Below are 17,349 nucleotides of genomic sequence, written 5' to 3' on the forward strand. Positions count from 1 at the left end.
CCGCCCAGGGCACCCAGTTTCTCACTTTGGGGACCACGGGGGAGCCTGATGTCCCATGCGCTTCCTGCCGGCTCACCGCAGCCTGCAGGATCTGGCATTGCTTTAGGACAGAGGGAGCTGATGAACATGCAGCTCCCTCTGGCCTAAAGCAATTCTGCTCTGTTTCGAGTAAGTGAGAGCATTTCACACGCTCTCATTTAATCGAACCAGAGCAGAGTTCGCTATGGCTTGGGCGGAGCCGTAATGCTCCCGCCAAGCCATAGCAAACAGCAATGTCCCGGGGTCGGGTACCCAGGGACATTGCTAGAGTCGGCCATGTGGGGGGGGGGTTGCGTTCCCCAGGGTCAACTTTGGCTCCAGGAGTGGGACTGCGCGCCGCCTCCATTACAGGACACAGCCCTGGGGAGGTGTTGGTCCCCGGGGCTGCATAGGGCCACGCAGCCCCCCCACTTTAATTTTTGCCATTTACTCCAAGGGAGGTGGTGGTTCCCGGGGTTGAGGGGTGGTGGAACCCACCACATTACTATTAGATTTAGACCTGGGGAGGTAGCGCTTTTCGGGGCAGTGAGGGTGTCATGGCCCCCTGCTTTTGTGTTATGTTTTGCTCAGGGGAAGTGGCGTTCCCCAGGAGTGCGGGGGCCGAGGTAGTTTTCAGTGATCTACACCTGTTTCAATAAAGCAGTCTTTTTCATACAAATATGGTGTCAGTGCTTTGTGCTGCTTCCCTCTTCCCCAAACAGAACATAGCATGCCTAATTTCACACGGTTATACATATGCAATGATTTACCAGTGCAAATTGTCATGTTCAAGGCGTTCATATGTTGCTTTTCTTTTGATCAATTAATTCACATGTAATTATGCACTGCCAGTGTGTGCGATTGCCTGTACAAAACTGCCCGATTAACAGTACAAAACTGCTCAATCACCTATATAATGCATGTAATCTGACACTTTATGCCTTTCATAAATTTTAACACTGACAAAAGGCAAAATACTTCGAAATTCTTTTCTTAGTATCATGCCGATTAACTGTCCATCTGTTGTTATTTTAATAGAAAAGGCTGCACCTTGAGATTGAAGAAATAACGTTTCGTCTCAAAACGTTTTCATCTGAAAAGCTGGACTCTAACCAAAGTGCTGAAAAAAATAACTTGCACCAGAGGTTGATGAAAGTCGAAAACGGTGAGAATGCAAATGCATGGCCTGCTGTCATCACGCGCGAGATGTGCAGCGTCTGTAGAAACGCCTCCTGTCTGACAGTTTGCGTCCAAAGTGAGCAAATATTAACTGAGAGCAGCGCCTGCGAGGCGTTCATGAGCTTGCAGCTCTCCCTGGCTCTGCCGGCGATACGTACGTGCAGTCCCGCCTCCCACTGCCTGGATCTGAGAATGACCTTGGCAAAAGCCTGCGCTTCGTCAGTAACTGAGTAGAAGATCCTGAATTATTCAGCACGTGCAGTTCAAATGGCACCGGAACAATAATATTACCCCTGCCACAGCATGCTTCCTTGGAAGGTACCCTAAAGTTAGCGTTACAGTGGAATGCTCCAATACTTAGGCTGAGATTTTCGGGGGAGAACTCTAAGAACCTGTTGTTTAGCTTTTATATGTTTAGTAAAGTGCCAAATATAAACAGATGTATTTTCCTTCTAGAGCTGTCGTGGTTTAAGAAATCCTATGACGTCGAATTCTGTGAAAAATGGGTCAGGCACGCAAGAAAGGTCCAGAAACATACCAAGAAAATCTTACTGCAGAAAGTGCAAGAACGCTTTGAATTGGTGGCTGTTCCAAGGTAAAAATACCAATATCTGAAACCAAAACCCTGTTTTCATAGACTTGTCGTCCATAACAGCCTCTGGAATCTGTCAGTTCATGAATAGTAAACTCATTGTCAGTCTTTTTTTATTTGGTTTAACTTTACAAGTTAATTTCCATTGCTGCTGTCTCCTTTTGCCTGTTTACCTAGCTTTCTCTCCCCCCTTTATCCATTTTCTGTCTATTTCTCACTTCTGTTGGGTTGAAGCGTGACGATGAAAAATAAGACTGCGGTCTCAACATTGAGTGCTGATGCGCTCTACCTGCAACCAGTGGCAAAAATGAATCACAGGGGATAAATTGGTTATGTAGCGTCTTGTTAATATGAATAGCAGGACCCTTCTGGTCCCTGAATGACTCCATAGGAGAATGGTGCAATCTTTTGGGTGTGGTTATTAAAGTTCATGACTCAGTTCGTACAGTTAAGGGTTGCAGTCTGAAGAACAATAGATGTGCGCTACAGAGCTCCGTGTGTGGTGTAGTCCTTTGCAGGCTACCGGGCTGGGGAGGACGTTACAACTGGCGACGAGATAGGGAACTGTAACCTTTTTAAGTTTAGAAAGCTTTATTGAATATGATAATCCAAGTAAACCATCAATACAAAGAATTATCAGGCATTGACTCAAAGTAAAAGAACGTTGAAATTTAACACTATAAAATGAATCCCAAAGGGGATGTAAAAACTACACCTAGGAAAAAAGCTTTTAAAGGTATTTTGTTTTGTGAGATGTGAGAGGGGAGGGGGCAAGAAAGAGAAAAGGAGAGGGGGGAGGGAGGGAGGGAGGGAAGGGAGAAAGGAAACCTAAAATACAGAGTAAACGTCATAAAGTTAACATAATGAAATAAATGTGCAGAAAACTAAGTAATAGACATAATTGGAAGAGGAGAAGGAAAACAAGAAACATTCAAGGAACACGTCTAAAAAGAAAATGAGTTAAAGGCAACCATAACAAGTCTTTTTTGATCAATAGAGGTACCGTGGTGGCAAAGGCACGATCAAGCCTATGGTGGCGGCATAACAAGTTCCACCAGGCATTGTATGAAATCTTCGAAGTATCCTTCCAATTGGTTGTGATTATCTGCAAGGAAATGGCTATATACAAATCTATAAATGTATGTACATTACAATGGACATTCCATATAGGTGAAGAACCACCCTGAAAAATATGAACAATGTCAAAGGGATGGTCTGTAGCTCATATATTGTTTAATTTTGACCAGATACGAGACAGGGGGATTTAACCAACGGGCAGTAAAAAAACATATGAAAAAAATCACTATCAGCATAAGAGCAAGTCCAGCACTTTTTGGGGGTCTAGTAACTTAAATTTATGTAAATCAGAAGGAGTAAAAAAAGTCTGTTGAAAAGAAATATAAAGTCTGTGTGGTGCTGGCAGAGCGGGAAACAGTGTGTATTTTAGACCATACGGAGTCCCAAACCTGAAGGGAAAATTCTTGAGCTAAATCCCTTTCCCATGAGAGTTCAAGTTTAGATTAGAATCTATCAGCAGTGGGACGGGAGAGTAATTTATAAATAGCAGCAGCTTTGAGAGGAGTAGAAAAGTCGGATGGAGGGGGAAGGATCAGGTCAGTGGTGGTCAGGGAAGTATTTTGAGAGATAATAGAGGCTAGGGAATTTTTGAGCAAGGAATACTGGGAAGAATATGTGTTGGAAAGGTTAAAAGAGTCACGAATGTCTGAGAAATCTTTCAAGGAGTTATCTTTGAGTAGGTGATCGTAGGTAATGATGCCTTTGTCAATCCATTCTTTCCAAAAAAGTACTCTGTTATTTATCTTTAAGAATTTATTATACCAAATCGGTGTTAGGGAGTGAAAATCTGACTGTGAAAGAAAGGAGCGAAACATTGAAAGAGCAAGTGCTAAATATGGGAGTGAGAAATCGCTGAGGAGGTTGAGATAAGCGAGTATACGTAAGAAATGAGAAAGGTGAGAGTTGCGCAAGTTCTATTGAACTCCAGGCTGTTAAGGGAGGATCAAGCAAATCTGGTAGAAAAGGGCAAATTTGTTTTAAAGTGAAGGCTGAGTGGAACCGAGTAAGGTTGGGGAAGATGACTCCACCTAAATCTTTGGGTTGTTGGAGGCGAGAGAGAGATATCCTAGCTTTGCGATTGTTCCATAGGAATTTGGTTAGGATGCGATTTATTGTTTTAAAGAAGTAGAGTGGGAGGGGAATAGGAAGCATTGAGAGATAAAAATTAACAATAGGAAGAAGCATCATTTTGATAGTTGCTAGCCTCCCGCACCAAGATAAGAAAAGGGGAGACTGTTAGACCTGACATCATAGGCGTGAATCTCCCTTCCATTTTTGACGGATTGCCCCCTCTGTTTTGATATGTTTTTGCTGGATTTATGCTTTGGGCACTGTGCCACTGCTAATCAGTGCCACAGTGCAAGTGCTCCCTATGTTAAATTGAAGTACTGATTGGTTATTCCACAATTGGGTTATTTGATTTACTGTCAGCCCCTAGTCCAGTGCACCATGTGTGCCCAGGGCTTGTAGATAGTGCTGGTGGGCTTGCAGCACTGATTGTGCCACCCACAGAAGCAGCTTGTAAAGTATATCTCAGGCCTGCCATTGCAAGGCCTCTGTGCAGTCTAGCACTGCCATGTCGACTTGGCCAAGTGCACCCACTTGCCAGTCCCTAAACCTTCCCTTTGCTTCATATTAGACACCCCTATGGTAGGCCCAAGGGCAGGGTGCATTGTAAGTATAAGGTAGGACATGCTCTGATGTGTGTAGCATGTTGTAATAGTGAATTACAGCCATTTTTGTTTTTCACTATTGAAGGCTACCTGTTCTCTTAGGCCAGAATGGGAAGTTAAGATTGTTACATTCTTACAATCCTAACTGACTCAGGGAACATGCTAGAAATTCGGATTTAGTATGCCTGAACTCAGAATAATAAAGTACATCTTTTAGTAAAGTTTATTTTAATATTCTGTGTTTGCAAATACCACTTTTAGAAAGTAGGTATTTGCTTGCCTAACCATTTGAGCCTGCCACTGCTGGGTTGTGTATTCCTTGTCTGGGTTTGTGTGTGACAGGGCTGGGGAAATTCCAGGAGACAGGCTGGGACAGCCCGGTGGTGAATAGAGAGATTTACATCCAGATGGGAGGGAGGAGTCCACCTGGGACCTGAATAGGGCTGGGCCTTCCCTCTACAATGCTGGCTCCACCCCCTGTGACTTGTCTGATGTCTCTGCTCTGCACAGTGAAAGGAAGAAGAGAGCCATGTCAACAAAGTGCTCAGGAACTGGTTTGAACTAGGCACAGGCCTCTCTGCCTTCAGAGAACAAAGGATTTTGGGGAAAGTATTGAGACCCTGCTCCCAAGAAATTAGATCACTTCTGGAACAAGAAACCTTTCTGTCAAGGAGAAGAACCAAGGAAGCTGCAGGAGTTGGACTGCCCCTATGCCAGTGTGCTGTTTGCTGGGTTAGTCTGCAGTGGTTGCTTCATTTCCAGGGAAAGGAGAAGGAACTTTGTAAGGACTAGACAAAGTCCAGAGCACACAAAAAAATCTGTTTATAAGTTGCCGCACCCGGCAACAGAACTCGCTGCTCCTTGAATGCTGGGCTCTAAGCCCTGATCTCCCGATAGAAGGCAGTACCCGCCTTTATGATTTTCCTGATTATTGCACTACCAATTACTTCCTTTCTGCATTTTGGATTTTGGATTTTGAATAAACCCGAATAGGACCGGGTTGGAATTATCACCGGTCCCCCGATACCGTTTCATCCCACACGGTTCAGCCCTGAAGAGTCACGGGTTAACACCCGATCTGACGAAACACGTTTCGGCTGGTTTCATGTTCCTTGTGTCTCCCTTGACAGGAAGACCATTCTTTCACGCATAAAAAGCAACAGAAAGAACCCGTTGTGTGCGATCTTATCTTTATTAACATACCGTGATTACACTTATAAACAGATTTTTTTGTGTGCTCTGGACTTTGTCTGCATAAATCAAAAGGGTGGGCTCCCCCCACTTACTTTGTTTCAGAGGTTTTGGGTTTCCTCTGACCAAGAAGCACCAACCACGATTATCATTTTTCTTTACCCTACCACTACCTGTTGAGCGCCATAACATTTCTGAACACTCAAAATCCCTCGCTGAACTTTGATGAACTTTGTAAGGACTTTCATCTACAGAATATTCTCCAAGGGCTTGAACTGTGCGTGCCTCCTGCTGAAGTCTCAGGGCCAAAAGACATCACCTCCAGCTCCCTCCTGAATTTCCTTGCTGGGAATTCTGACTCCAGTCACTTGCGTGCCGCTGGGAGCTGGAAGCTGGAAGCGCTATGAATCAAGAAGAAGCATGTTGCCGCCGCAGCTGAAATCATCGCAACGCCGGAGAAGCGAGCCTTCGTCACATCTCCCTGGAAGCGCGTGTTCATCGAAGCTGCCTGCTGTCGCATCGCCGGAGAAGCGTGACGCCATCGAGAAAGTCGCCAGCGCATCGCCGGAGAAGCGCGTCGCAGGGCTTGCCGCGGTTCCAAAATACAGAGTCGTCGCAAGGCTGCCAGGGCGTCATCGCATCGTCATCGCATCACCGCATCAAGGGCGCCATCTTCTCGCATCGCAACCGGATCATCGCATCGTATCAAGGCGCCATCTTGAACACCACAACGGGCCCGCAAGCTGAGAATCTACGCATCACCTCCGCCGGTAAGGCTCACAACGAGTCCCCTGCTCTGCGCAAGCATTGAGGCAGGACGCAACCGTTCCCCCGGATCACGGAACTGACGCATCTCCCTTTTGCAAGCCCTTTTGTTCACTTTGCATTACGCATCCAGGTACTTTGTTGAGAACTTTGTCGCATTTAACAGCAACTTGATCTAAGAGACTTTAATCATCTTTTAAGTAATCTTAAGTGTAGTATTGCTGATTTTTGTCGTTTGTGGTGTTGTGTTTAAGTCTATATAAAGAATACTTATTTTTATAAAACCTGTGTTGTGTCCATCTGTAGTGTTATCACTGTATTACTGTGTATATTCACAAATGCTTAACACACTGCCTCTGAGATAAGCCTGTTTGCTCGTGCCAAGCTACCAAGGGGGTGAGCAGGGGTTATTAAGGAGTGTAATCCCCTTATCCTGACTTAGAAGTAAGGGTCCCTATTTGGACAAAGGTGAATACCATTGCCAAATAGAGACCCCCAGATCTAACATTGGTGGTCAGCAGTGAGGATTTGGACTTTGCATTTGTGTTTCATATACAGTGATTGGTGTACACTACTAGTGAGTGCAGACCAAACGCGACCACATACTTTTTTTGATAGAATCCTTTTTCCTTGGACTGTTAGTTTTTTCCTGAAGACTCCCAATTTTTACTACCATGAGTAAACCAGCATCTGTTGCATCTATGGATCTTGGTTTTGAGGAAGAGAGGTTGGAAACCTACACTGTGAAACAACTCAAGTATCTCTGCAGGAAATTAAAAGTTGCTACACCAGGCATTTCTAAAATGAAAGTCTACCAGAAGGTGCTGAGGGCGTGGGTAGAAGCAAGAAATGCCCCTGATCTTGTGGTGGAGCCTGTTGGGGATACAAATGGGCAAATTGATTGGCCAGAATTTCCAGCCAGGGCAGGGGTGTTGTCCCCACCTGGCAGCAGCATCTCTTCCAAAGACCTGTCCCCCAGGCAGCTGGAAGACAGGGAGAGAAATAGGGCACTCAAGCTGGAGTTGGCTAAGCTTAAGATCGAGGGTCAAAGGGAAACAGAGAATAACAGGTTGTCTTTGTAAAGAGAGTGAATGAGAATGGAGCATGAGAGGATGTTGAGGGAGTTAGAGATCAAGGCCAAGGGCGTAGAAATCAATCCCTCTGGTGGCAGCGCACAATCTGTGCCTTCAGAAGGCAGGGTACATATTCCCAAGGATGTCATCAAAGATTCTCACAAAGGTGAATATATTGGTCAGTGGTTTGCAGCCTATGAGATAGCAATGTTGGCCCACCGGGTCCCTGAGAAGGATTGGGGAGCGGGGTTGTGGGGCCGCTTTCTGACTGAGGGGAGGGATACTTTGTTAGACCTACCCAGTGAGCATAGGATGTCCTATCAGCACCTGAAAGCAGCACTGATGACAAGGTATGGGTTAACTCCAGAACTCTATAGACAGAGGTTCAGAAATTGTAAGGAACTGGAGGGAACCACTTGGGTAGAATATGTGTCTTTCTTTTGCAGAGCTATGGATGGTTGGGTGAGGGGTAGCAATGTTGATAATGTTCAAGCACTCTATGATTTGATTGCTACGGAGCACTTGTCTGCTATTTGTTTTCCAGAGCTATGCCAGCTCCTTATTGATAGCAAGTTGACTAACCCTAGAAAGCTTCCTGAAGAGGCGGAACCGCTGGGTCAGTACCAGGGTCCACAAGGGTCTTATGGGAGACTCCGCCAAAGGTGCGCAGGGTCCCCAGCAGAAGAGTGGGGGGACAAGGGTAAACAGAGGGAGTTCCAAAAAGGTCCAAAGTAATTCCCAAGGGAACCAAGGTAAGGGTTCCCAGCCTCCCCCTGAAAAGAAGTCAGGACCTCCGACAGGTAAACCTGTTCATAGGGGGCCTGTTACCTGCTTTCAGTGTAAGCAGGTGGGACACCATTGGTATGATCCCCAGTGTCCTCAGAAAGGACAGTATATGCCACCCTGTGCATCACCCCGTCAGATGGCCAGTGTAGCCCTGGGTGGGGAGGAGATGGGTGCCCAAGGTGGGTGGGGTTCCGCAGAAATGTCCCTTGTCTCATTAGGAGACTTTGAGATGGTCCCTAAAACTCAGCTGCCTGAGAACACAAAAAAATTCAGGCAGTAGGTGACCATCAATGGCCATAGAGTGGAGGCTCTCAGAGACACAGGAGCAAGTGTGACGGCTGTCAAGTGTCACTTGGTCTCTGAAGAGCAGGTAGTCCCTCCCCCTGGCCCCCGTCGATGCAAGACCACCCGACGGACCTACGACGCCGCCACCCTCAATGCACTCAATGCCGGCCGGAACCCTGCCTGCTACCGAGCCACCCCGAGACGCACCCACGGACCCTTCGCCTGCCAAGCCTGCCGATTCACCTGCCTCCGGACCAGCACCACCACCGCCAAGTCGAGCACCAGCAGCAACCACCTGAAGTGCATCCTGCTCAGCGTCCGCTCCGTCCACAGGCACGCCGTGGAACTCTGGGACCTGCTCGACGCGACAGCACCGGACGTCGCCTTCCTCACCGAAACCTGGATGAACGCCTCCTCAGCGCCCGACATTGCCATAGCCATCCCGGACGGATACAAGATCACCCGGAAGGACCGCGCCAACCAGACGGGAGGAGGCATCGCCATCGTACACAAGAAAACCATCCACATCTCGACCAACTCCGACGAAATCTTCACCGCCGCCGAACACCTGCACTTCCAGATACACACTGACCCCAAGACCACCCTCCGAGGCACCGTCATCTACAGACCCCCGAGACCACGCACACAATTCAGCAAAGACATCGCAGACTTCATCAGCCCGCACGCCCTTCCCTCCACCGACTACATCCTCCTAGGGGACCTCAACTTCCACCTGGAGAACAACAACGACAGAAACACCACCGCCCTGCTGGACAACCTCGCCAACCTCGGACTCAAGTAACTGGTGAACACCCCCACCCACTACGCCGGCCACACGCTTGACCCCGTCTTCTCATCCAGCAAACACATCTCCTTCAGCCGCGCCACAGGACTCCACTGGACCGTCCACAGCTGCGTCCACTTCAGCTTCAGAAAAACTACGACTCACCACCACCCGCAACAGGCTCCCCGCCGGAGCTGGAGCAAGTGCACCGCCGAGCAGCTCACCGCCTCCCTCAGCCAGAACACTCCCACCAGCACAACGGACCCCAACGAAGCAGCCAGCAACCTCACCAAGTGGCTGACCGCCTGCGCCGATGACCTCGCACCACTAAAGAACCCTCCCAGCAGACCCGGCCGCAAGAAAACCCCCTGGTTCACCGACGAACTCAAGGAATCCAAGAAGAACTGCCGCACCCTCGAGAAAGCCAGGCGACTCGACCAGACCACAGACAACAGGACCGCCCTCAAGCACGCCCCCCGCAAACACCATCAGCTGATCCGCGCCACCAAGAAGTCGGCACTCAAAGAACGACTGGACAACAACGCCCACAACAGCAAGGAACTCTTCAGCATCGTCAAAGAGTTCTCCAACCCCAGCGCCGGAATCAACTACATCACCCCCTCGCAAGACCTCTGCAACTCACTCACCTCGTTCTTCCACCGCAAGATCGCCGACATACACAACAGCTTCAACGCACAGACCACGCACCCTACCACCGAACCAACGCTCGCCACCACCACCCTCTGCAACTGGACCCCGATCAGCACCGAAGACACCACTCGCACGATGAACTCCATCCACTCCGGATCACCAACCGACCCCTGTCCACACCACGTCTTCAACAAAGCCGACGCCATCGTCGCACCCCATCTCCGGGACATCATCAACTCCTCCTTCCACACCGCCACCTTCCCTGAGAGCTGGAAGCACGCCGAGCTGACCGCCCTCCTGAAGAAACCAACGGCGGACCCCACCGACCTCAAGAACTACCGTCCCATCTCGCTCCTTCCCGGCCAAAGTCATCGAGAAGACCGTCAACAGACAGCTTGCCGCCTTCCTCGAGACGAACGGATCCCTCGACCCCTCGCAGTCCGGGTTTCAGGCCAACCACAGCACCGAGACCGCCCTAATCGCAGCCACCGACAACATCAGAACCCTGATCGACAACGGAGAAACAGCGGCCCTCATCCTCCTGGACCTCTCCGCGGCGTTCCACACTGTCTGCCACCGCACCCTAGTGAAGCTCCTCAGCAACGTCGGAAACCAAGAGAAAGCACTGGAGTGGATCATCTCGTTCCTGGCCGGAAGAACCCAGAGAGTCCACCTCCCCCCGTTCAGATCTGAGGCCACTGAAGTCATCTGCGGAGTACCACAAGGATCTTCACTTAGTCCAACCCTCTTCAACGTCTACATGAGCCCCCTCGCAGCCATCGCATGACAACACAACCTCAACATCATCTCCTACGCCGACAACACCCAGCTGATCCTCTCCCTCACCAACGACCCCACCACCGCCAGAGCCAACCTACACGAAGGGATGAAAGACGTCGCCATCTGGATGAGGAACAGCCGCCTTAAACTGAACTCAGACAAGACGGAAGTCCTCATCCTGGGATCATCACCGTCCGCCTGGGACGACTCCTGGTGGCCCCCGGCCCTGGGCACCGCTCCCAAGCCAACGGACCACGCACGCAACTTGGGCTTCATCCTGGACTCCTCCCTGTCGATGACCAGACAAGTCAACGCCGTCTCATCTTCGTACTTCAACACCCTGCGCATGCTCCGCAAGATCTTCAGATGGATCCCCACTGAAACCAGGAAGACCGTCACCCAGGCACTCGTCACCAGCCGACTGGACTACGGGAACACCCTCTACGCCGGAACCACAGCCAAACTTCAAAAAAGACTCCAACGCATCCAGAACGCCTCCGCTCGACTCATCCTGGACATCCCCCGACACAGCCACATCACCGGACACCTGAGAGACCTGCACTGGCTCCCCGTCAGCAAGAGAATCACGTTCAGACTCCTCACCCACGCACACAAGGCTCTCCACGACCTGGGCCCCAAGTACCTCAACGACCGCATGACCTTCTACACGCCCACCCGCCAACTACGATCGACCAGCCACGCCCTCGCCACCGTACCACGCATCCGCAGAGCCACCGCCGGAGGAAGATCCTTCTCCTACCTGGCAGCCAAGACCTGGAACTCCCTCCCCACCCACCTCCGGCGAACCCAAGACCATCTCTCCTTCAGGAAGCTGCTCAAGACCTGGCTGTTCGAGCAGTAACATCCCCCTCTCCCCCAGCGCCTTGAGACCCTTCCGGGTGAGTAGTGCGCTCTACAAATGCCGTGATTGATTGATTGATTGATGCATTCTTCCCAGTTGTTGCCGCTGACAACACAGAGCGCCATTGCAAGGTGGCTCAAGTTCCCTTTGAGTGGGGGGGTCTCTGGTACTCGTCAAGTAGCTGTGAGGCCATCCATGCCTGTTGATTGTCTGTTAGGCAATGATTTAGAAAACTCCCTTTGGATGAAGGTGGAGAGGAAGGCGTATTTAGAGATGCTGGGTCTGCCTGAGTGGGCATGTGTGACCACTCGGTCTATGGCAGCTAAGGGTGTTCAAAAGACCCTGGAGCCTGACAATATGGCCCTCGGACCTGCCTTAAAGAGAAGAGGTAAGGGGTGCAGGAAACAAGCCCCTATTGTTCCCACGGTCCAGGAGGAGGCAGACCTTGAGGGAGATGCCCTGGAATCCACTGGTGAGCAAGTTTCTGAACTGGGGAACAAACTACCTGAGCTGACCCATTGGCAGCAAGAAGGGGGTCCCTCCAAGGAGGAATTGAAGAGCAGCAGAAGTGCCCTTCTCTTGTGAGTTTGAGGCAACAAGCCACAAACCAGGCAGCAGGTGATTAGTCTGGATCACATTGGATCGACTGGGAGAATGGTCTCCTGTATAGCGAGCCTACGGTTGCTGAGCCTGGGTCAGCCTGTGTGCTGGCGGTACCCCAGCGCTTCAGAGCCTTCCTACTGGGTTTGGCTCATGATGTTCCTTTAGCTGGTCATCTGGGGCAGAACAAGACCTTTGAAAGGCTTGTCTCCCACTTTTATTGGCCCCAGATGAGGAAGAGTTCAGATACTCATTGTAGGACCTGTCAAACTTGCCAGGCAAGTGAGAAAAGTGGAAGGAGGCACAAGGCCCCGTCCAACCTTTCCCTGTAGTCAGTACCCCCTTTGAACGGGTGGGCATTAACAATGTGGGGCCAGTGCACCCCAGGACAGCCAGGTTTATCCTGGTCTTGGTGGACCATGCTACCCGGAACCCGGAAGCCATTCCGCTCAGGACAGTGACGGCCCCCGTGGTGGGACGTGCACTGATGGGGATCTGCTCCCGTGTGGGGTTCCCCAGAGAGGTTGTGTCTGACCGAGGTACAAACTTCATTTCTCATTATATGAAGTCTCTGTGGAAGGAGTGTGGTGTTACCTACAAGTTCACCACTCCTTACCACCCACAAGGTAATGGGCTGGTTGAAAGATTCAACCGGACCCTTAAGGGCATGATCATGGGTCTTGAAGAACCAATGAGGCGTAAGTGGGACGTACTCTTGCCATGCCTTCTGTTTGCCTACCGAGAGGTGCCACAAAAGTCTCTAGGGTTCAGCCCCTTTCAGCTTTTGTATGGTCACCCGGTAAGAGGACCTTTAAGTCTGGCCAAGGAAGGCTGGGAGTAATCTCCCAGGAAACTTCCCCAGGATGTATATAGCTAAATGCTGGCCTTCAGGAACCAGACTCGGAGTTTCAGGGATCTCGATCAGGCGAATCTGGAAGCCAGCCAGGAAGAGATGAAGTGGTGGTACGACCAGAATGCCACTCTGATTGAGCTTCAACCTGGACAGAAAGTTTGGGTCATGGCCCCTGTGGAGACTTGTGCTCTCCAGGACAGGTGGACCGGTCCATTCGAGGTGGTGGAGCGCAAGAGTGATGTCACCTATGTGGTGAACTTGCGGTCTCCAAGGAACCCTTTGAGGGTCCTTCATGTTAACCGCCTGAAGCCCCACTTAGAAAGGTCCAAAGTGGGCATGCTCCTAGTGACAGATGATGGAATGGAGGAGGAGACTGAGCCTCTTCCTGACCTCCTGTCTGCAACAGAGCAAGATGGGTCAGTGGATGGTGTCAGCCTCTCTGCCACACTGACCCTTGATCAGCAGCAAGATTGTCGCCAACTGTTGGGGCAATTCTCTGATCTATTCTCCTTGGTTCTTGGTGTCACAGAGTGGTGCGTCCATGATGTGCACACTGGTGACAGTCTTCCTGTGAAGCACAAGGCTTACAGAGTGACTGACAAGGTTAGGGCTTACATTAGGAGGAAATCTCCAAGATGTTTGTTTTAGGGGTTATTGAGTACTCAAACAGCCCAGTGGTCTTGTTCCCAAAGGCTGCCTCGCCGGGTGCCACACCTGAACTCCGGTTCTGTGTGGACTACAGTGGACTCATTTCAGTCACCAGGACTGATGCACACCCCATCCCCAGAGCTGATGAACTCATTGATCGGTTAGGGGCTGCACGGTACCTCAGCACGTTTGATTTGACGTCTGGTACTGGCAGATCGCCTTGACTGATGGGACTAAGGAGAGTTCAGCATTCTCCACACCAGATGTCCACTACCAATTCCGGATTATGCCCTTTGGGATGAAGAATGCACCTGCCACCTTTCAGAGGTTGGTCAACCAGGTGTTGGCTGGACTGGAGGATTTCAGTGCCGCCTACCTAGGTGACATTGCAGTGTTCAGCGGCAGTTGGGAAGAACATTTGCAGCACCTCTGGGAAGTGTTGATGGCCCTGCGCAAGACAGGCCTCACGATCAAAGCAAGTAAGTGCCAGATCGGGCAGGGTTCCGTTGTGTACTTGGGTCACCAGGTGGGAAGCGGCCAGGTGACGCCCTTACAACCCAAGATTGATATCATCCTGGCATGGGAACCCCCAAAGACTCAGACACAAGTGAGAGCCTTTTTAGGACTCACGGGGTACTACAGGAGGTTTGTCAAGGGGTATGGCAACATTGTTGCACCCTTGACTGAGCTGACTTCCAGGAAGCAGCCCAAGAAAGTGAACTGGACTGACACCTGTCAGAAGGCTTTTGATGCCCTGAAGACTGCTATGTGCACAGCACCTTTGCTTCAGCCGCCCAACTTCTCAAAATAGTTAATTGTACAGACAGACGCTTCAGAGCATGGTGTGGGTGCTGTTCTATCACAGATTACTGAAGAGGGCTTTGACCAACCTGTAGCCTTCATCAGTAGGAGGTTACTTCCACGGGAACAGAGGTGGAGTGCAAATGAGCGTGAGGCATTTGCTGTGGTCTGGGCACTGAAGAAGTTGAGACCATACTTGTTTGGGACTCTCTTCCGGGTTCAGGCCGACCACAGGCCCCTCAGATGGCTGATGCAGATGAGGGGTGAGAACCCAAAGTTGTTGAGATGGTCCATCTCCCTACAGGGTATGGACTTTACGGGGGAACACCGCCCTGGTACAGAACATGCCAAGGCTGATGGTCTGTCCAGATTTTTCTGCTTTAGTGAAGAGAACTCCCAAGGGGAAGGGTAGTTCTCCCCACATTTCAGCTGGAGGGGACACGTGTTAGACCTGACATCATTGGCGTGAGTCTCCCTTCCATGTTTGATGGATTGCCTCCTCTGTTTTGATATGTTTTTGCTGAATTTATGCTTTGGGCACTGTGCCACTGCTAATCAGTGCCACGGTGCAAGTGCTCCCTATGTTAAATTGATGTACTGATTGGTTATTCCACAATTGGGTTATTTGATTTACTGTCAGCCCCTAGTCCAGTGCACCATGTGTGCCCAGGGCTTGTAGATCAAATACTGCTGGTGGGCTTGCAGCAGTGATTGTGCCACCCACAGAAGCAGCTTGTAAAGTATGTGACAGGCCTGCCATTGCAAGGCCTGTGTGCAATCTAGCACTGCCATGTCGACTTGGCCAAGTGCACCCACTTGCCAGTCCCTAAACCTTCCCTTTGCTTTATATTAGACACCCCTATGGTAGGCCCAAGGGCAGGGTGCATTGTAAGTATAAGGTAGGACATGCTCTGATGTATGTAGCATGTTCTAATAGTGAATTACAGCCTTTTTCGTTTTTCACTATTGAAGGCTACCTGTTCTCATAGGCCAGAATGGGCAGTTAAGATTGTTACATTCTTACAATCCTACCTGACTCAGGGAACATGGTAGAAATTTGAATTTAGCATGCCTTAAATTAGAATAATAAAGTACATCTTTTAGTAACGTTTATTTTAATATTCTGTGTTTGCAAATACCACTTTTAGAAAGTAGGTGTTTGCTTGCCTAACCATTTGAGCCTGCCTCTGCTGGGTTGTGTATTCCTTGTCTGGGTTTGTGTGTGACAGGGCTGGGGAAATTCCAGGAGACAGGCTGGGACAGCCCAGTGGTGAATAGAGAGATTTACATCCAGATGGGAGGGAGGAGTGCACCTGGGACCTGAATAGGGCTGGGCATTCCCTCTACAATGCTGGCTCCACCCCCTGTGGCTTGTCTGATGTCTCTGCCCTGCACAGTGAAAGGAGAAGAGGAATCCTGTCAACAGAGTGCTCCAGAGCTGTATCTTTCCTCCCCTGTGCTGGCTCCCCCTCCTGTCGGGCGGCTGATGTCTCTGCACTGCACAGTGAAAGGATTCTTCCTTTCACTGTGCAGCTCAGACACATCAGTCATGTCAACAAAGTGCTCAGGAACTGGTTTGAACTAGGCAGAGGCCTCTCTGCCTTCAGAGAACAAAGGATGTTGGGGTATAAGTATTGGGACCCTGCTCCCAAGAAATTAGATCACTTCTGGAACAAGAAACCTTTCTGCCAAGGAGAAGAACCAAGGAAGCTGCAGGAGTTGGACTGCCCCTCTGCCAGTGTGCTGTTTGCTGGGTTGGTCTGCAGTGGTTGCTTCATTGCCAAGGGAAAGGAGAAGGAACTTTGTAAGGACTTTCATCTACAGAATGTTCTGCAAGGGCTTGAACTGTGCGTGCCTCCTGCTGAAGTCTCAGGGCCAAAAGACTTCACCTCCAGCTCCCTCCTGAATTTCCTTGCTGGGAATTCTGACTCCAGTCACTTGCGTGCCGGTGGGAGCTGGAAGCGTGACGCATCAAGAAGAAGCATGTCGCCGCCGCAGCTGAAATCATCGCAACGCCGGAGAAGCGAGCCTTCGTCGCATCTTCCTGGAAGCGTGTGTTCATCGAAGCCACCTGCTGTCGCATCGCCGGAGAAGCATGACGTCATCGAGAGAGTCGCCATCGCATCGCCGGAGAAGCGTGTCGCAGGGCCTGCCGCGGCTCCAAAGTACAGAGTCGTCGCAAGGCTGCCAGCGCATCATCGCATCGTCATCGTATCGCCGCATCAAGGGCGCCATCTTCTCGCATCGCAACCGGATCATCGCATCGCATCAAGGCGCCATCTTGCGCACCGCAACGGGCCTCAAGCCGAGAATCTACGCATCACCTCCGCCGGTAAGGCTCACGACGAGTCCCCTACTCTGCGCAAGCATTGAGGCAGGACGCAACCGTTCCCCCTGGATCACGGAACCGACGCATCTCCCCTTTTGCGAGCCCTTATGTTCACTTTGCGTTACGCATCCAGGTACTTTGTTGAGAACTTTGTCGCATTTAACAGCAACTTGATCTAAGAGCCTTTAATCATCTTTTAAGTAATCTTAAGTGTAGTATTGTGGATTTTTGTCGTTTGTGGTCTTGTGTTTAAGTCTATATAAAGAATACTTATTTTTATAAAAGCTGTGTTGTGTCCATCTATAGTGTTATCACTGTATTACTGTGTATATTCACAAATGCTTAACACACTGCCTCTGAGATAAGCCTGTCTGCTCGTGCCAAGCTACCAAGGGGGTGAGC

At 50.1% G+C, this 17,349-nt stretch overlaps 1 protein-coding gene across 1 annotated transcript in view; it reads left to right on the plus strand.

The window, feature by feature from the left end:
- Positions 1–17,349, plus strand: part of LOC144762717 (uncharacterized) — a 924,777-nt gene that overhangs the window by 181,631 nt on the left and 725,797 nt on the right. Inside the window, exons 6-7 of the mRNA XM_078647968.1 lie at positions 1,057–1,183; positions 1,654–1,792. Of these exons, the coding sequence (XP_078504094.1) occupies positions 1,057–1,183; positions 1,654–1,792 (266 nt within the window). The remainder of the gene's footprint in view (positions 1–1,056; positions 1,184–1,653; positions 1,793–17,349) is intronic.

The sequence above is a fragment of the Lissotriton helveticus genome, chromosome 1_1, assembly GCF_964261635.1.
Source record: "Lissotriton helveticus chromosome 1_1, aLisHel1.1, whole genome shotgun sequence".
Classification (NCBI taxonomy): Eukaryota; Metazoa; Chordata; class Amphibia; order Caudata; family Salamandridae; genus Lissotriton; species Lissotriton helveticus.